The following is a 17,754-nucleotide window of genomic DNA, read 5'->3' as shown; positions in this document are numbered from 1 at the left end:
AAAACTGCCATTGAATAAACATATCAATAAAAGAATTATAATAAAAAATAGGCGTGATATTGTATACGCAATTTTATTTCCTTCAATATGTGTGGAGCCATCAATGGCAATTGTACATCATGATGAAAATGGAAATGCTTAAAGGAAATAGGTACGTGGCTTGCGTACACTGAAGAGTGGCATACGAGTTTTATGTTGGATTCGTTTAGGTAGGGGAAACCTAATCTTTGAATCATGAAATTGTTTAATTTGAGGCCTACGACAGTTAGCAGCCTTTACAATTTCCACTTTTATGATCTGGATGGAATGAGCACGTGCTCGGTGACGTGCTCCCATGTCTCTGTAACATTGTGTTACAGCACCACTGACAGAAAGGTCTCTGTATTCCCTGTACATGTTGTGAGTCCCAGAACGCGAATCGTATCGAAGCCAAATCCCAAAATTCTTTATTTTGGCAGGATTTTTTTCTGTAATCTGAAACAATTAGATATTTATAACTTAAAACTGCATATTAAACATAATGAGTCACAAAAAACAGAGAGGAATCTAATTTTCTATATACTTGTTTCAAGGAAACTATTTCTCCTGTAGATTTCTTGAACTTCTTAAGTTGACGTAGGAAGTACCAGAATCTGGATTTTGCTACAATCGCATCCGGAGCAAATATCCTCATTTTATAAAGAGGAGTTGTTTTTTCATTGACTGGGAGCTTGCGCCCAATCACCTCGAATTCTTTCAACTGAAAGAACAAAAACAAGAAACTATTACTTCATAAAATTATTATAGATATATTTCTCTTGTTCATTATCTTATCAAATGTAAATATACTTTTCATTGCATAAAATCCACACTATAACCATATTAAATACATTCAACATAAGATCTGAACATCTTTTGCATGACAATTTTATAAGAAATGTGTACAGGCTAGAAGTAATCCATGTGACGCCTGCCATATCGTCAAATACCACGTTTATTTCTTAACTGTTATTTAGCACATACAACACGAATCTTCATAAAATTTCAAATAGACATATTTCAGTGTCATTAGAATAGATTAACAATACTTTAATTATTTATTATATCAAAGAAATAAGTAAAATTCACTCACCTCTCCCTTCGCTTTCATCGTGGAATACGATCGGTGTAAAAGACAAACCGGAAAAGGAGCTTGGCACCATACTAGCTATCCGAACTGGTGATTTCCGCTATTAACATCGCACCCGCTAAAATTAAATTGAATATTTATTCACCGAAATTTTTTTAATGTGAATTCTTTTAATTCGAATAAATTTTCGTTACGTATTTAACGTAACTAATTGATACTTAATACTCAACAACAGTTCGCTATATAATACATCTTGATCATTATAAATAATACATAAGAACTAACTATAATACACATCTGTAGCAGCTTTTACAAATATATTTATTTAAAATTAATTGAATCATTTATTAAAGTTGTACGTGACTGAGGACCAATTTTACTAAAGCACCACGTATGACTCAATCTATTCTGGGTTTGAAACGAACTACATACCATTTCATCCCCCGACAAAACTTTTATGTTGATTCCAACATATCTAAACATATCTTCTGTGCAAATTATGGTTAATAGCTGTCATACATAAAGTCCTATAAAAAGCTGATTCTACTAGTAGTTTCTTGAATAGAAAATAAACCAAAGTATGTACTATTCGGAAAAAAATAAGGCCGGGTTTCTTTATTAGTATCCATCTCTGTAATGTCTCCCCGATATACACGGCCATAGCTGCGTATAAAGCTTCATTTTCAACCCAATAATATGTCGTTGTTTCAAACGGATTCGCATTTGTTGTCATTTGTTGAGCGTCCATACCGGTACTTACATTCTATCGGCCACGGTCTTACATACAGGTCTTGCAACTCGTCCAATTTTCAGCGGTGGGGATAAACGTGTGTAGAAGCACGGCACATTTAAACTTTTAGTTATAAGTGTCGCTGTGATCGAGCGACCCCTTGTCTATCTCACTCTACAATCGGCTGTGGGAGAGAGAAATAGGAACAGATCGTTTGATCGCAACGTCTCTTGTGGTCATGAGGCGAATTGAAAGATGCTTCTCTAAGAAACCTACCCCCTCCAAGAGAGTTGCAGGACTTGTATATAAGACCGTGCTATCAGCTTTTTGTACTTCGGCAATGATAAATTCGGGAGTTCCCGTGATTCTTTACCTTCAGTTTCCTATAATTTACTGACTTGGGATTTTGACGGGCGTAAAGAAAATATCAAATAATAGTTTGAATGAAGGTGAAGAATATAGTTTCGACAAGGTATATAAGTTATTTCTATTAAATATCTTGTACAATATATTTTGTTTCATTTCATGACTTTTTTTTATACCTAAAAAATTATGGTGATCGTTGATTGAAGTTCTGGAAGATAATAAGACATATTTAGCAATTATAATTTTATGTATTTGTTACAGATCAAAATGGAAGAAACAGATAATGAGTTTGTTGCCAGATCCTACCAAGTTGATTTGTATGAAAAGGCAGTAACGGGAAATACAATAGTTTACTTGCCAACAGGATCAGGGAAAACTTTCATTGCGGCTATGTTGCTGAAGAAAATGAGTGCAGATATTCAAAAGTATGTTCTTAACATCATTGTTGTTAATCAAATATTTTGGAGCACTTCTGACAGCTAATCTAATTAGTCCAGCTTAATCATTTTCCAATGTTTTTCTAGACTATATAGTGAAGGTGGTAAACGTACCATATTTGCTGTCAATACTGTAGCGCTTGTTACACAGCAAACTGGATATTTGGCAAGACATACAAGTTTTAGCTGTAAAGGCTACACTGGTGATATGAATGTTGATTCATGGAGTAAAGAATATTGGTTGATAGAATTTGAACAGAATCAAGTATGTTGAATTTTATTATCATTAAAAATACGAATGGAGTAATGTCACAACACCAGAATTTATGCTGTTTGAATGATGATATATTCTAAGTTCAATGAAAATAATTTTATTAATGTTTTTATAGCAAACATATATTATTTAATGTAATTTAGGTCCTAGTGATGACTTCACAAATTTTTCTTCAATTAATATGCCATGGTATCATGCCATTAAACAGAGTAAATTTAATAGTGTTTGATGAATGTCATAGAGCTGTTAGTGATCATCCTATGAGGCAAATCATGCAGCTTTTTGAAAAATATCCTAAAAGCGAACATCCACGAATTTTGGCACTCTCTGCAACTTTATTGAACTCCAATGTGAAATTAGAAAGAGTGCAACAGACTATTCAGGTATTAAGTTTTGCCTCATACTTTTCATGAGATCTTTAATATAACAGTATTAGCTTTGTCTACAAATAGGATTTGAATGCATGACAAATGAATTGTTCATTTTGTTTTTAGCAACTTGAAATTACCTTCCATGCAAAAGTAGCTACTGTAGAATCAGCCAGTATAGTTAAAGGATATTCAACAAATCCAATCGAAAAGATTGTTAAATTTGATTTTCCCATTAGTCTTCCAATTGTTGAAGTATTGGAGAAATTGTTGATTTCCATTGAATGCATACTAAATTTAGTTTCTTTACCGAATTTCCATGACAATAACTTATCGAGTGAAGTCTTTAAACCAAAATCTAAGAATTCGAAATTGATCAGCATCATCCAAGATATTCGATCTCATGTTACTCAACTCGGTAATTAAATCTTACTTTCATATTTCATTGAGATACCTGTTGATTCGCATGCACATATTTAAGTGTTATTAATTTTGCAGGTTTATTTGGAGGAGATAAAGCAATCCTCCTACATATGATTCAGCTTGAATATTTGAAAAAATACAATGATGATCAGGTATGAGTGTCATTAATATTATGCAACAAGGTGTAAGTTGAAACTTGTAATTTGCTTCCTTCGAACCGTAGGTAGTGTACGAAGTCCCTATATGAGGAAGCATTTTTTTTTTTAATCTTTGGCTTTCTCATAGATGAATCTTTATCTACTACCGACGATTCAAAGGAAGCAAATTGCCAAATTTAAATTCTTCGCTTCCTTATATAGGGACTTCATACGCTACTTAAGATTCGGAGGAAGCAAATTGCAAGTTTCAACTTGCAGCTTATTTAACGGAAGTCCTCATGCCTCTCACAAGTTGGGGTGCTTCATACTATAGAGAACGCATGTAAGGATAAATCTCATGCATGATCTCATCGGGCCTAATATGTTTGAATCGGCTGAAAGTCAAAAACTTGAATATATGTATAATCAAATCCGTTTTGCCGATCTCCGTCAAATTTGAGACATACCACGGCTAAATGATGTTCTATACTTTTGGAAAATTGGAGCTCAATCGGGCAAAGCTGACGAGAGTTATATTGATAAATTTAATTTAAAAAAAAATTCAAAATATAAAATCAAAACTTCTCGATGGATTCGGCCCAAACGCAATACCAACCAACAATACAAATCTCTTTGTCAAGAACTATTAAGACGATTATCACAAAATTTGCAATCGCTAGAGTGATAACGTCCTTTTTTTGGGAATTTCAAAGCGACATAAAATTGGAGCCGCAGCTCGAATCATGACGAAAATTATAGTCCATGAAGGTATTATAGAGCTGCTCATACCTGCACAATTTGGGGGCTGTAGCTAAAACCGATCTCGAATTATACACGTTTAAATTTTGGGAGGCCATTACATATACACACACACACACATATATACATTCGGACATTTTCTCCATACATGTTTTCTCAATGTTTTGGCATATTCTGAACATGGTAACATGAAAATCTGGACAGGCAAATTTTCCACCGTCATATAGCTTCCTCTATGATGAACCAAAAACACTTTTCCTTATCGTTGGTATTATTCTTTCCAGCAAACTGTATATGTATTAGAGTATTGTATTACTCAGCTGATGAAAATAAGAAAACTCATTGCGAATGAAATGAAAAATCTTTCAGAATGTGAACAAATCTTAACGTACGTATAACGAAGAAAAATAAAGTTTTATATATTTAAGCAATTAATAGTTTTATTAAAAATTACAGATATTCATCTGATCAAGTATTAAAGCTATTTCTCATTTTGCAAAACTTTAATACCAACAAAACGAGTGAGCAGAAATTTTGCTGTATTATTTTCGTGAAACGACGTTTTACAGCTAAAGTGCTATATCATATATTAAAGGCAAATATAATTTTCATTATTATTTCTCTCTTACATATAATATGCATGCACAGTAACATAAGTATTGAATAATCCAATTTTCTTTCAGGATTTACACAGACTCGACAAGCAGTATGAATTTTTATTACCAGAGTTCATTGTAGGCTTCTCAAACGATCCGTATAAAAATGCCAGGGAGATTTTGTGTATCTCAAAATGGAATCGCGAAGTCCTATTGAGGTAAGATTTTCGATTTAATTTTCGATGCAAGGAATAAGTTAATAGTAACAAGAAAAAAATACTGATAGGTTTAAGAGTGGTCGTGCTAATTGCGTGGTTGCTACAGACGTCGTAGACGAAGGTCTTGATATACCATCTTGTACATTAGTCGTACGATTCGACGAACCACAGGACTTTCGATCTTACATTCAAAGTAAAGGCCGTGCCAGGTCACAAACAAGCGAATATATTTTGTTAATATCGGAGAATGCTGACAAATTTCTCTCCAAATATCATAACTTCAAGAAGATTGAAGAGTATTTGCAGCAGGTATGCTGTGAGTTTCCTGGAGACGTAGATATAACATAATTACAATATTTGTTTAATATTTTTACAGTTATTAGTAGGGAGGACTAATCTTCGTGCTGAGCCGACACATGAACAAATAGAAAAAGATTTATACGATACTATAATAGAGCCCTATTCTGTCACTGATAGCACTGGTGTAACCAGTATGATAACAGCACAGAGTGCAATCAGTTTGGTGAATCAGTACTGTTCTTCCTTGTACAAGTCTAAATTTATTTGTTTATCGCCTACGTGGACATTGCACAAGAATAACAATCCGCCTTCTTTTATGGTATTTGTTCAGTGAAACTAGAAGTCTCTAAGCTCTGTGAACTGTTACAATATATTTCTTTCTTTTTTCTTCTTTTACAAGGTGACTCTAGCCATGCCGCCTATATCCAATTTAAAAGAGATTGTGGAGGGAGATTGGATGCCGTCTGTAATATTAGCAAAAAGATCTGCAGCTTTAAAATGCTGCGTGGCATTGCATAGGATTGGCGAGTTGTCTGATTGCCTGATCCCTAATGATATTGAGACGGTCCTGTCCAATGCAGATTATTTATTTCCACATTGGGAAGACGAGTCTAAAGAAGATAAAATAATACCAGGGACAAACACAATGAAACGACAGCACAAGCTTGTGGTAAGTAGAATTCTATTGATTCCCTTACAATAAAGCATAGCGTTTGATAATTTTATAATTCAGTGTAATTTTAATATTGATTTGTATATGAAAAGTAAATTTTTAGTATGCTGATGCACTGTATTCTGCTTATCCGATCGAACATAAAACCTTATATCTTCATGTTATTGATGCAAAACCTACGTATCCTGTGCCGCAAGATAATCGACGTTTTGTACTTTACAATCTGTTAAGCGACTCTGCAGGATTTGCTATACTTTCCACAAAGCCAATGCCTCAGGTATATTCGAGCATAAAAGTAGATACCTACAAAAATATAGTTTAGTATCTTGAATAAATATAGTTTATTTTTTTTCTTGGTAGATACCGTCGTTCCCAATATTTATGAATGTCGGTGAACTATCTGTGGATATAAAAGTTAATCACAAAACCATGGAATTAACTGCAGATGATATTAGGTATTTGGATGCTTTTCATGCTATGATATTCAGTCAAGTAATACCAATCATCAAAGCCTTCATGGTGTTTGATAAAGATAATTTGGATAATAGTTTTCTTGTCGTACCGAGTAAGTAAATCATTATAATTGAAATGATCAGTAATATTGTTTCTCTTAACTTTACAAAAATACATTATAAATCGATTACTCCAGTTGATGCCGAATGGAACATTAATTGGGATGTTGTGAAGAATAAAAGTAGTATTGTATTAATTCCTCCAAAAGAACCGTTTCATGTCAGTAGTCGTGCTTACGAACTTGCACTAGTTACACCAAATTACAGAGGATCACTTAGCGTGTATGTCGTCACGCAAGTTTGTGAGGATTTAACCGCTGATTCTAGCTTTCCTACTGAAGATTATTATTCGTATGTTCACTATTTTTCCGATCGACATGCATTGCAGATAAAAGACCCAAAGCAGCCCATGCTTGAAGTTAAATCAATCTCTACGAAGATTAATTGCATTAGACCTAGGTATTGTTGAAGTTTTTTGCGTTTTTTTTTTTATCAACAGTTCTTTATCATGTAGGACAATTTTTTACAACATTATGTTTTTGTAGAGGCGCAAGTGCTGGTTTGAGTAAACGCAAACGTGCTGACATCCAAGAGGATTTGGAAGAACACTTAGTTCCTGAGCTATGTGATAGAATTGATTTTCCAGCATTATATTGGTTGAAAATTACAACACTGCCGTCAATTTTACACAGAATAACACAATTTTTAGTTGCTGATGAATTAAGAAATCTAATTGCAGCTGAGGCTAAGCTAGGACTCTCGATGTTACCCCCTGGTGAAAAATGGGAACCATTAATGATCAATAATAAAGAAGGAGAAGATCAAATAGAAATGTCACTTGACACTACAATGGATGATGTAATACCTGAAAGCTCCTTACCACAACCGGAATTAAGTGGTCCTGAAATTGATGGTATGTGACTTACTCTGGGACTGGTATAGTTATTAAACACATTAAATTATTGACTAATTATGTTATTCTACAGTATTGGGAATCGACTCGAAACTTTACTCCTGGACTAAAGACGAAGAGCCATCAGATATGAATAGAAATATTGATAAACTTCTATTGATTGACATAGAATATTATTATCACTTCATGAATATGTCATGTGCAAGTGATAAGGATGCATTGGTACATTCAATAATCCCATAACTGATTAATCATTTATATCGTGCATATTACTAAGAATACTTTTCCTTTTAGCAAGAGAAAAATAAAGTTCCTGGATACATGTCAAAGCCAGATATTGCCATTCCGTCTCTTAAATCGCTCAAATATGAAGATTTAAGGGGTCCAAGTCCAGTAGATATTGCGCAGGTGAGATCAAATTCCTACCAAGAAATGTTACTGATACTTTTGTTTCAATTAATGTCATCTGATTCTAGGCACTGACTCGCAAACAAGTACAAGACGTATTCGATTTGGAACGATTAGAAACACTTGGGGATTCATTTCTGAAATACGCCGTATCTGTCTTCTTGTACGAAAGCTTTCCAAATCATGATGAAGGTCACCTGACTGCCGTAAAAGGAAAGATTATTGGAAATCGTAATCTGTATTACTGTGGGAAGAACAAAAAGATTCCAGGAAGAATGAAAGTCGATGATTTTGTGCCCTTGAGTAATTTTATAGCGCCGTCATACACAGTAGAGCGACGCTTACAAAAAGTGTTGATAGAAGCCGAAGTAGGTATACAGTGAAATTTATCAAATTGTAACTACCTCTCAATTTTTAACCTGTCGCACTTTTCAATTTTTATTTTTCCCTCGACCTGAGCTCTTCCACTATGCTGCAATTTAAGCGCTATAGAGTTTAGCTATATTTGCCTACTTGTGCGCAATGAAAGTCGCATATACAGATATGAAATGAACGGAACTTAGAGATAGGGAAATCTAAAGTGGACACTGAAAGGAAACTTAAAATTGAAGAGGTAGCACGATACTGATTGGTTAAAAAATTAGAGGTTCCACTGTACATGTATAATACAACTTATTAACTAATTGCATACAATTAATAATTTCATGAAATTAATACTCGATATAGGTCTCACCTAATATTCTTTATGAGTTGACAATCCCACCGTCCGAAAGAATTTCAGGTTTTGTAAGTAAAGAGACTATGCTCGTTATACAGAACAAATTACTTGACTGGGACGAAACTAAAACTCAGTCTGGTATGGAGCATTTTCTAGGTATTCAGACAATACCGGATAAGGTTGTTTCAGATTCTGTGGAAGCACTTATTGGCGTTTATCTGCAGGTAATCATCCAAGATGTGAATTACAGATTATACAATAAGTAGTACAATTTGTTGTACCTGATATTTATCCATAACATGTTTATTGTGCAGAAAATGGGTCTGAAGAGCGCAGCTAAACTATTAATTTGGTTTGGAATTTTACCTGAGAGCTTGAATATCTATCAAATATTATTCCAACAATTGCAAAATCCAGTAATTGGTTCGGGAAATATTGATAACCATATACCGTGGGCTGGTGTAATGGAGAGAAAAATTGGATATCAATTTACTAATAGAGCATTCCTACTACAAGTAATATATCCATATATTATACGTGGTTTAATTGAAATATGTTACTATAATGTAACATGAACATTTATTCTAGGCATTTACGCATCCCTCGTACACTTCTAATTCGATAACCGCTTGTTATCAGAGATTGGAATTCCTAGGGGATGCAGTGTTGGGTAAAATTCTTCAATTACAGAAGATTTTACTTTTTTTTTTTATAATTTGAAAATAATGCTCATTTCATTATCACAGATTTCCTAATCACAGTTTACATTTTTGAGTACTGTGGTAACTTAGATCCTGGAGCTCTTACTGATTTAAGATCAGCTTTGGTGAACAATATAACTTTTGCATCCTTGGCTGTGCGGTATGGCTTGCATACTGCCTTGTTATCGTATGCTCCTAAATTGAGTGATATCATTGATAGATTTGTCAAATTCCAAGAGGAAAGAAATCATGTAATCGATGATGAGGTATTTCTTTTTATCAGGCTTCACACCAGAGTGTTAACGTAGATAATGTAATATTAAATTATATTTTATAGTTACTATGGGTACTGTTGGAAGAAGATGAATGCAATATGGCAGAGTATGTTGACGTGCCAAAGATTTTAGGAGATATTTTTGAATCTTTAATAGGTGCTATTTACCTGGACTCTGGTAAAAATCTGTTGAAAGTATGGGAAATTGTGTATGCTTTAATGCATAAAGAAATAGGTATATATTTTTTGTCTATTAGTTTCTTTTTTATAACTAATAACTTCTTTTTTTTATAGAGGCCTTCAGTAAAAATGTTCCAAAACAACCCGTACGTGTGATACATGAAACTCAAGGCGCACAACCTCGATTTATGTGAGCATATCTGAATCTGAAAATGTAAATTTATCAAAATATTATGTTATTCTTTAATTATAGGGAAGCTTCCATGATTACTGGTACCACCACTGTTATGGTACCTTTAGAAGTAGTAATTTCAGGAAAACGTAAATTATTTCATGGCTTTGGAGCTAATAAGAAGCAAGCAAAATGTGCAGCTGCAAAGCAAGCTCTCAAATATTTACGTTGTAAGAAATGAAAGATGTGCCTTTTGCATGGATATTTTTTATGTTGTTATAAAGAAAACGTTCATTATATACTAAAAAATAAATAAAATAGCTATAGTTATACATGTGTATTGACATTATTGTATGCACTATTACAACGTTATATAATGAATATAAAAACATATTCAAGAAAGTTAATTTTCATTCTTATGTTTCTTTAACGAGGGACGATCGAAGTGCTGTTTCATTCCTGCGGCTTGATTGTTATGGAATTTCAAATTTTGGGCAGTTTCTGATATCCAGGGAGAATCGAACTGTGTAGTGTCTTGATCCACCAAGTGCGTGTATTTGGTTCTACCGCTGCGACCAAAGTTTTTCACCTGCATAACTTTAGGCAGAATTGTTTTATCGAAATGATCCTCCAGGGTAGCACCAGAGAAGTCCCGTTTAAATATGGTGTCATCCTTGTCCAAATAGAAAGCACCGCGATGGTAATATTTCTGCAAAAACTTGTATTTTCCTTTGGCAGCTTTATTCGTTATTTGTTTCGGGTTAAGACGCGCTTCCTGACGACGCTCTTCTTCAGTCATGTTGCGAAGACGTTCAATTTCCAAACGTTCTTTTTCAAGCCTAAAAAATTATAGGAATATTACAAGGATACATTCGTATGAAAACTTTCAATTGTGATCGGTATTTATATCTGTGGAGTACAGTAACGAAAAAAAATACGTACTGTTCTCGTTCTTCACGATCTCGTTTTATTCTTTTCAATTCACGTAATTTCCAAGCTTCATACTCCACCTCATCATTCTCATCATCTGTACAGACATCACCAAGTTTGCCTTCTTGTTCATTAGTGCTTTTACCAAGTTGGGTCTCTTTACGAATTGCTTCTTCTACCATCTGTAAAAAAATACAATCAACGTATAATATTCTAGAAACAGTAGAAATATAATTTGATTACAGAATACCCACCCTCAATGTCTGTCTTTTGCGTTCATCTGCTAATTTTTTTGTCTCAATTTCGACCTGCTTTTGTTTCATAGCTTCTTTCTCTTTTTCCATTACAGTAATTCTATCTTTTTTCCGTACAAATACAGGTTTTAATCTTGGACCAGTCTCCTCTTCCGAATCAGTATATTCTTCATACTCTGAACTTTCTTCCGAACTATCCCTAGATTTTTCATCTTCTTCTCCTTGTACAAGTTCTTCTTCAATGTCCTTTTTTGAGAGGACCCGCTGTTTCAATGCTTCGCGACGTCTTTCGATTTCACTATCCGAAAGGTCTTCATCTTCAGAAGAATCAGAGCTCTCTAACTTTATTCTTTCACGCGATCTTTCTGGTTCAGTTTCAAGAATTTCAGGCTCATGAATATGTCTGTGACGTTCAACTCTGATTTCTGTATCCGAATCTCTATGTCTCTCCAATCTAGTTAATCGTCTTAAGCGAGGATCATCCTCATCCCTAAGCCTACTATGTATTGGAGCAGGTACGTCCCCAACATTTTCACTATCGTCATAGGTCTTATGGACACGTTTCTCCAAAAAATCTTCTTCCTCAGACTCTTCTTCGGAGCTAGCTGCTGGAGCATAGTCAGGTCGCTTTCCAGATACATAACGATGTACCTTCACCTTCTTCATAGACAGCTCTCCTACAAAGCGTTAACACTATGTTAAATAACATGTAAATATGCAAGTCTTATTATTAGAAAAATAAAATATAAATTTCAACACAGTACCTTTATCATTTTTTACAGGAACAGCCCCAGCCGTACTTTGTATCCCCATTGGGGCCGGGGCTAAAGAATTATTAGTAACAAAGTAGTCCATCATCATATTCAAGCAGGATACGTCAAGTATTCAGTCAAAATTCACTCCGCCATATTGTACAACTGAACTAAGGTGTCTCTGCGGAATAAGAACAAACTACAAAAACAAATAATAATTTTTAACACTTAAAACCCGTCGATAAATATGTGCACTATTCAATCGATAATGAGTAATAATCAACAGTTAATAAGATGACGACAAATGCATCAAAACATAATAAAGCGTCCCAAAGAGATGGCGCTAAAAGAGATGAAAATGCGATGGCATTTGGGTGGGGATAGCAAGTACTGGAGTATCTGCAAAGGAGAGGGCTGGATGGGAATGGAACGAAGCTGAAGAGCGGCTCCAACGGGCAACTCCGAAGCCGCTAACGTGTGCCCGAAAGAGCCGGGGGTCCTACTTCTCGTTAAACGCGAGTAACGGATGTAAACGGAGGGACGCACGCGCTCATGTCTGGAGCTGCGTTATTTTGAATTTAACGTGCGCGAGTGCCGCGTGATAGACGTCAAACGACTAAAACCAACCTGGAGTATTGTTCTCAGTGACTACTGTGTGATTGCAAAGTGTCTCGGCGATAAATACCAACATTTTCGAATCTATCAGCGCCTTCGTAAATTTTGGATAAGTGCGACACATAAGAAGGAAAGGTAAGAGATTATTTAGTGTTCACTAAACTCCATTTACTCTGTCCTTGACTCGAGGGGACAAATCATCTAATGGAATTTGCTTGAAAAAATTGAGGAAGAAGAAAGAAGCTTGTAAACTATCTCCATAATTTGCCTCACGCTACTAATGAGTAACCTTGATCAAGAATCGACATAATATTATAAAAATCATAAGATGAATAATTCTCCTTTACTCACACAACAGTCTAAATAATATTCATGAATACATTCTACTCCCGATGTTATCAACAAATGCAAGGGGCACACGAGACACTTACCAGGGGCCTCTGTCCCCTATTATCACAATCCTGTCAACAATATATAATAGCGTAAGCAGTAAATTATCAGCTAAATAGTTCCAAAGTTCTAAAAAAAGAAATTCTCGTCCACTCCAATACGGCGAAATATATCCAAAAGAAAAGGTTGAATGGAGTCAATCGAAATATTTTGGAGAATAATAATTCAACGTGGTTGGATTTCTAAACATGTTATGCGTGCATAACATGCACATTGATCACCATAAAAGTCGATTTAGTCTCGGAGTAGCTGTTATTGAGAGTACTACTTCGATTGGTGGATAGTAAGAAGGAAAGGAAGCCAAAGTCGTTTGCTTTTAGTATCGTGAAGGATTCATCCGTATCGAATATGCCGTAACTCTCAATGGACTTTTTTAATGCGCGTCTCTTTCTCTTCCTCCAAGTTCCTCACTGGTATCTTGTAGTAGTAGTCGATCTAGCATCCTCGTTGCAAGTCTCGTCTCATGTCGACGTATACGTATACATATATCCCAACGTTATAAGCAACTTCAGATACCGAGAACGTGTACGTGAGAGTTCTTACAAGAGGTCTGTATATACGCGTGTTTTTGTGTGGACTTGCTGGACCGCTCTTGAGCGTACCTCCCCACCTCTCGTTCGAACAGCAAGATCCTTGGCAAGTCCTGGGACTCACGAACGGAACAAACGAGCGACTCAGGTTACGAGCTCTCAAGGCCCGAGGAAAGAGCCGGGCCCCGTCTTTCGTCAATTTCAGGCATCGACTGACTAACTGGTCCCAAACTCCAAAAGAGCCCGGTGGAACTAAATTCCGTATCTTGTGAAAATCGAAAGTGCCTGCAGCATCCTCACCGGAATTCATACGAGTACCAAAATTCAGGATTAAAGTAATTAGTGATATTTATACTGCGACGAACTAATAGAAATTCATAACAAGTCTGTATATCAGTGAAATTATTGGCATCGAATCCCATTAACTAAATTCCTTCAACATACATACTCAGATCATTTGGTATTTCCAATATATCGTATCTAGCTGTATGCGATGATATCACATTTAATCTTGTAAAAAATTCTACACGTACTACACTCTGCTTCTCCTGTCTCTTGTTGTCAGGTACCTCATATGTCGCCCGATCGATATTTAATCGATAGTTGTCACGTGTAAAAAAGAAGAAACATCTGAGATTAATAAAGAATCATAAGATACGTGCGATCATAACGAAACTGCTAATTACCAACACGAAGAACAGCCCTTTTTTGTTGACAATGGAATTTACCTTGCGATACCTTATCTGTTGCGGATAACGAAAATTTATTAGAAATTTTATAAGTGATCCAGCAAAATTCCCTGCTTGTCAGGTAAACACGCCCACGTTGTTACGCGATAGTTTCCACTGTCTGGTACATACGTACGTGGGTAAGTAACACACGTACTCGTTTACTACGTCGGTTTACCGATGACGTAGCGCATTATTTTATCACGGTACCAAATCGCTAGGATGCGTTGAAGAAAATAGTGTCAAGACATTGCGATTACATTTATCATCCACGTCGTTGCTCAAAATTGATCGTATAGAGTGAATCTTGATGCACGATCTAATTATGGATAATATGACTAAGGTTCACGATTCTTTTTCTCCTTGTACGTTAATGTGAACGTAAATTCGTAATTATTACGGGTCGAGTCACGTGACCCTCTCGTTACGCTCGTTGAATACGATACGCCAGAAAGATGTCTTGCTCGTGCATCGATATACATAGATAAATCGTGGTCGGCCCGTTGACGGCGACCTCCAGGAGCTAGCGAATATATAAAACTGCCAGGGTATGCACGCAGGAATGTAGATTTTTCATGGTAACTTTCTATCGGCCAGTGACGTCATGCCAGGGAATTGTTCTCGAGTGCACTAGGAATTGTAACATTCGAACGTGAGATCTGTCCCGTGAGAGAGAAAGAATCTCGGTTATAAGGAGGTATATACAATTTTTTCCTCTGTTTTTTTTCCCATGCAATTATTTTACCTTTTTATTTCACCAGAGGATAGGTTAATTTTGAGTACGTGGAATCGGCTTCTAATCGACATTCTCGATTGAAGTAGGGTTATGATGCTCGTTCTAATCGCAAGATTATTAGATGCCAAATGGCAACGTCGTGATATGCGAATCGGAATTGTTGCTCATCTTATATTTCACTTCTCGAGAATTCTCTGGATTCTTTTGGTTGATTGAGGAATTTTTGAATTTCATTTGGAAGTCACTGCTTTATGTATGTATATATATGGAGGACAGTGCTTCGTAATTGGATAATGTAGAAATTCCAAAAAAGGTATTGACCTGAAGCCTTCTTTTAAAACTGTCCATCCGGATTGTGCCCATCTTCTACGGAGATATTTTACACGCGATACCATCTTTAGACTGTTTGCCACTTTCACTCTGGCATTTATTATCTACCTAGGCGTATATGCTGGAGACATTATTATTTTGACATGGCTGCTCGTTCGTTTCGCTACGCGTTACTTTGGCATGCCTGTTGTGTCTCCATTATTGTCACGTCCTTCGCCATTGTAAAGGTTCCTGGGTTCTCCGGGAACAGTAAAATTCATATTTCACGGTGTCCATGCGCCAAGACGGAGACGTCTCCTATGTTTTGTACGTTTTGAAAGAAAGAAGAAAAAAGTATAGCCAATTGTAGTAGAGACAGCTGCAAAATACGATAGAAACTGGAAAATCAAGCTTTCGAGAATTCTCGTTCACTTCTCACCTCATAGGGAACTCGTTGTCCAAGTGATTTGTTTGAACCCGACTGACAAGAACCTGGAGGATTCCAAGATCGTTTATATCTACTTGTCAGTCCTGTGCTCTTCGTTATTATTTTACAGAAGCCCATCGATCCTCAAGGAGCATCCACGTCGATCTGGGATACCGATCGTGTCGCTTGTCTCGAAGAACCTTTAGTGAAACTCAAGGTTTTTCCATCGCGAATGCACTTGCGCATGTCGCCCGATAGAAATCGCTCGAAAACTTTCCTTCGTTCCTGCAATATAGAAATCTCATAAATTAATGTAAAGTCCGGCGTCGAAAAACACAGCTGGCAAGTTAATCACTTAACACGAGGCTGCTGGACAGTTTAATTCGTCAAAAGGAAGTAAAGAAAATTATAATTACCTATATATCGAGATTAGACAGAATTTAGGACTGCTATTTCAGATATGGATCTACCCAGTAGCAAATGTTCCGAAATCAGCCTATCAATTTTATGTATATGAAATTATTTAGCAGTAGGTAACGTACCAGCAGGGTTTCCTTGTATGAGAGCGAAATGGAATTACACAATGTTGCGCAATATACCTGATTCGTGCATGGTGAACCTGAAATGCAAAACTGTCTCGAAAGTCATGTCGGTCATTTTGAACGGTAAAATTTTGAAATTGACGTAATTTGTTTGTCTACGTATCCGTGCGACATCGTATCAAAGTAAACTTACTCGAGTTTTGCGCAAAGTGGAAAAGTAACGTAAGAGCCTATCGATATCGATAATGAATGAGCTGCTGTCCAAACGTTACGGCGTGTGTGTATAATACGTAAGACACGTACGATGCATGCATATGTAACGCTTGGAAGGTCTGAAAGAGATAAAAGGGAGAAATAAGAAATGAAAGAAAATGCGACGGCACTGATCAATCAATAGCCAGGTGGAAATTGATAATCGCTTTAAACTACTCTACACTTATGTGCTAGAAATATCACGAGGATGATATTACAAAGAAACAAGGATGTATTGAATTAATATTTCTTGCACGTGAGTAACATTACTGTTTTGGATAATGTATATGATTATCGTGGAAAGTTGTGTAGCCGTACCAGCTATACTTACTTTACATGTGTAGTGCGAAGCGGTCTGGTCTAGCTGTTGTCGGGGAGTTATAATGTTTATGTGAAATGGGGTAATTCGCGAATAATTATTCAACATGGAAAAAGGAGGCAAAGGAGTGAAAATATGATTAGACGTCGCTTAATCTTCAGTCGCCGTTTTATGACGCTGACGGTTTGCGTTTTGTTATCGTGTGTTGTGCGTAATTCTTTAATTACAATAGATAGGCAACGGTTATTAGGGTCAATTTGAAACACGAATTTTGTCTATGCTCAGATTCGCAAGTAGAAAATATTATCTGAGTAACACGTGTCGCTGTTTTATATTTGTTCCATCGGTTGTATGTCGGCGTTCTCTAACGGTCCTTAGTAAATTCTTGTACTACTTTGTATTTAATTGAGAAAATTAATTACTGACATTTGTCATATCCAGTGACTATTCTTTCAAGCGGGATCACAGTCTGTTTGGCCGCGTCTTTTGATAGCCATTACTGTATGTACACCCGGCTCAAACGATTCTGACGCATAAAGGAAATAAATTTTGAATTCGGGATCAGACGAAATGTTTATAGCCCATGGTATAGCCTCGTTGTATGTTACATGCATGTAGTCTTTATTGCTACAATTTAACATCA

The 17,754-nt window shown here is 35.9% G+C and overlaps 4 protein-coding genes and 1 long non-coding RNA gene across 9 annotated transcripts in view; 2 read left to right on the top strand and 3 right to left on the bottom strand.

Moving 5' to 3' along the window:
* Nucleotides 1-57: 57 nt before the first annotated feature.
* Nucleotides 58-1,226, bottom strand: LOC107269919 (60S ribosomal protein L18a). The gene is made up of 3 exons (XM_015744348.2): nt 1,112-1,226; nt 563-739; nt 58-474 (listed from the first exon to the last, which is right to left on the bottom strand). The coding sequence occupies exons 1-3, from the start codon at nt 1,127-1,129 to the stop codon at nt 139-141; spliced, it is 531 nt and encodes a 176-aa protein (XP_015599834.1). The 5' UTR covers nt 1,130-1,226; the 3' UTR covers nt 58-138.
* A 692-nt stretch (nt 1,227-1,918) lies between these two features.
* LOC107269882 (endoribonuclease Dicer) lies at nt 1,919-10,599 on the top strand. Of its 4 annotated transcripts, XM_015744271.2 has the most exons (26): nt 1,919-2,310; nt 2,466-2,629; nt 2,729-2,906; nt 3,059-3,298; nt 3,410-3,701; nt 3,782-3,858; nt 4,887-4,990; nt 5,059-5,197; nt 5,286-5,416; nt 5,485-5,725; nt 5,793-6,035; nt 6,117-6,386; nt 6,493-6,666; nt 6,750-6,954; nt 7,039-7,360; nt 7,447-7,814; nt 7,888-8,036; nt 8,109-8,222; nt 8,291-8,590; nt 8,949-9,164; nt 9,255-9,455; nt 9,529-9,610; nt 9,687-9,907; nt 9,979-10,150; nt 10,210-10,285; nt 10,349-10,508. In XM_015744271.2, the coding sequence occupies exons 2-26, from the start codon at nt 2,472-2,474 to the stop codon at nt 10,506-10,508; spliced, it is 4,833 nt and encodes a 1,610-aa protein (XP_015599757.1). In that variant the 5' UTR covers nt 1,919-2,310; nt 2,466-2,471. The 4 variants fall into 4 exon arrangements, with proteins under 4 accessions (XP_015599757.1, XP_015599756.1, XP_024942926.1 ...); XM_015744270.1 differs by lacking the exon at nt 1,919-2,310 and having other exon boundaries at nt 2,451-2,629; nt 10,349-10,599; XM_025087158.1 differs by lacking the exon at nt 1,919-2,310 and having other exon boundaries at nt 2,451-2,629; nt 9,979-10,110; nt 10,349-10,486.
* Nucleotides 10,590-12,534, bottom strand: LOC107269883 (microfibrillar-associated protein 1). Its single transcript, XM_015744272.1, has 4 exons — nt 12,216-12,534; nt 11,452-12,128; nt 11,210-11,379; nt 10,590-11,106 (listed from the first exon to the last, which is right to left on the bottom strand). The coding sequence occupies exons 1-4, from the start codon at nt 12,310-12,312 to the stop codon at nt 10,671-10,673; spliced, it is 1,380 nt and encodes a 459-aa protein (XP_015599758.1). The 5' UTR covers nt 12,313-12,534; the 3' UTR covers nt 10,590-10,670.
* A 115-nt stretch (nt 12,535-12,649) lies between these two features.
* LOC107269881 (spectrin beta chain, non-erythrocytic 1) overlaps nt 12,650-17,754 on the top strand; it is a 35,376-nt gene continuing 30,271 nt past the window's right edge. The window contains exon 1 of one of the 2 annotated variants that reach the window (XM_015744269.2): nt 12,650-12,953. The gene's annotated coding sequence lies outside the window, so the exon portion shown is untranslated. Of the gene's footprint in view, nt 12,954-13,280; nt 13,301-17,754 lie in introns of those variants that run through there. The other variant, XM_025087149.1, reaches the window with a different exon arrangement.
* On the bottom strand, nt 15,263-17,589 carry LOC112494655. Its single transcript, XR_003060319.1, has 5 exons — nt 17,124-17,589; nt 16,734-16,872; nt 16,415-16,630; nt 16,011-16,283; nt 15,263-15,889 (listed from the first exon to the last, which is right to left on the bottom strand). It is a non-coding gene; the product is annotated as an uncharacterized LOC112494655 (long non-coding RNA).

This window comes from Cephus cinctus, unplaced genomic scaffold (genome assembly GCF_000341935.2).
Source record: "Cephus cinctus unplaced genomic scaffold, Ccin1 Ccin1_scaffold0690, whole genome shotgun sequence".
Lineage (NCBI taxonomy): Eukaryota > Metazoa > Arthropoda > Insecta > Hymenoptera > Cephidae > Cephus > Cephus cinctus.
This window is presented reverse-complemented; position numbering and strand designations above follow the sequence as displayed.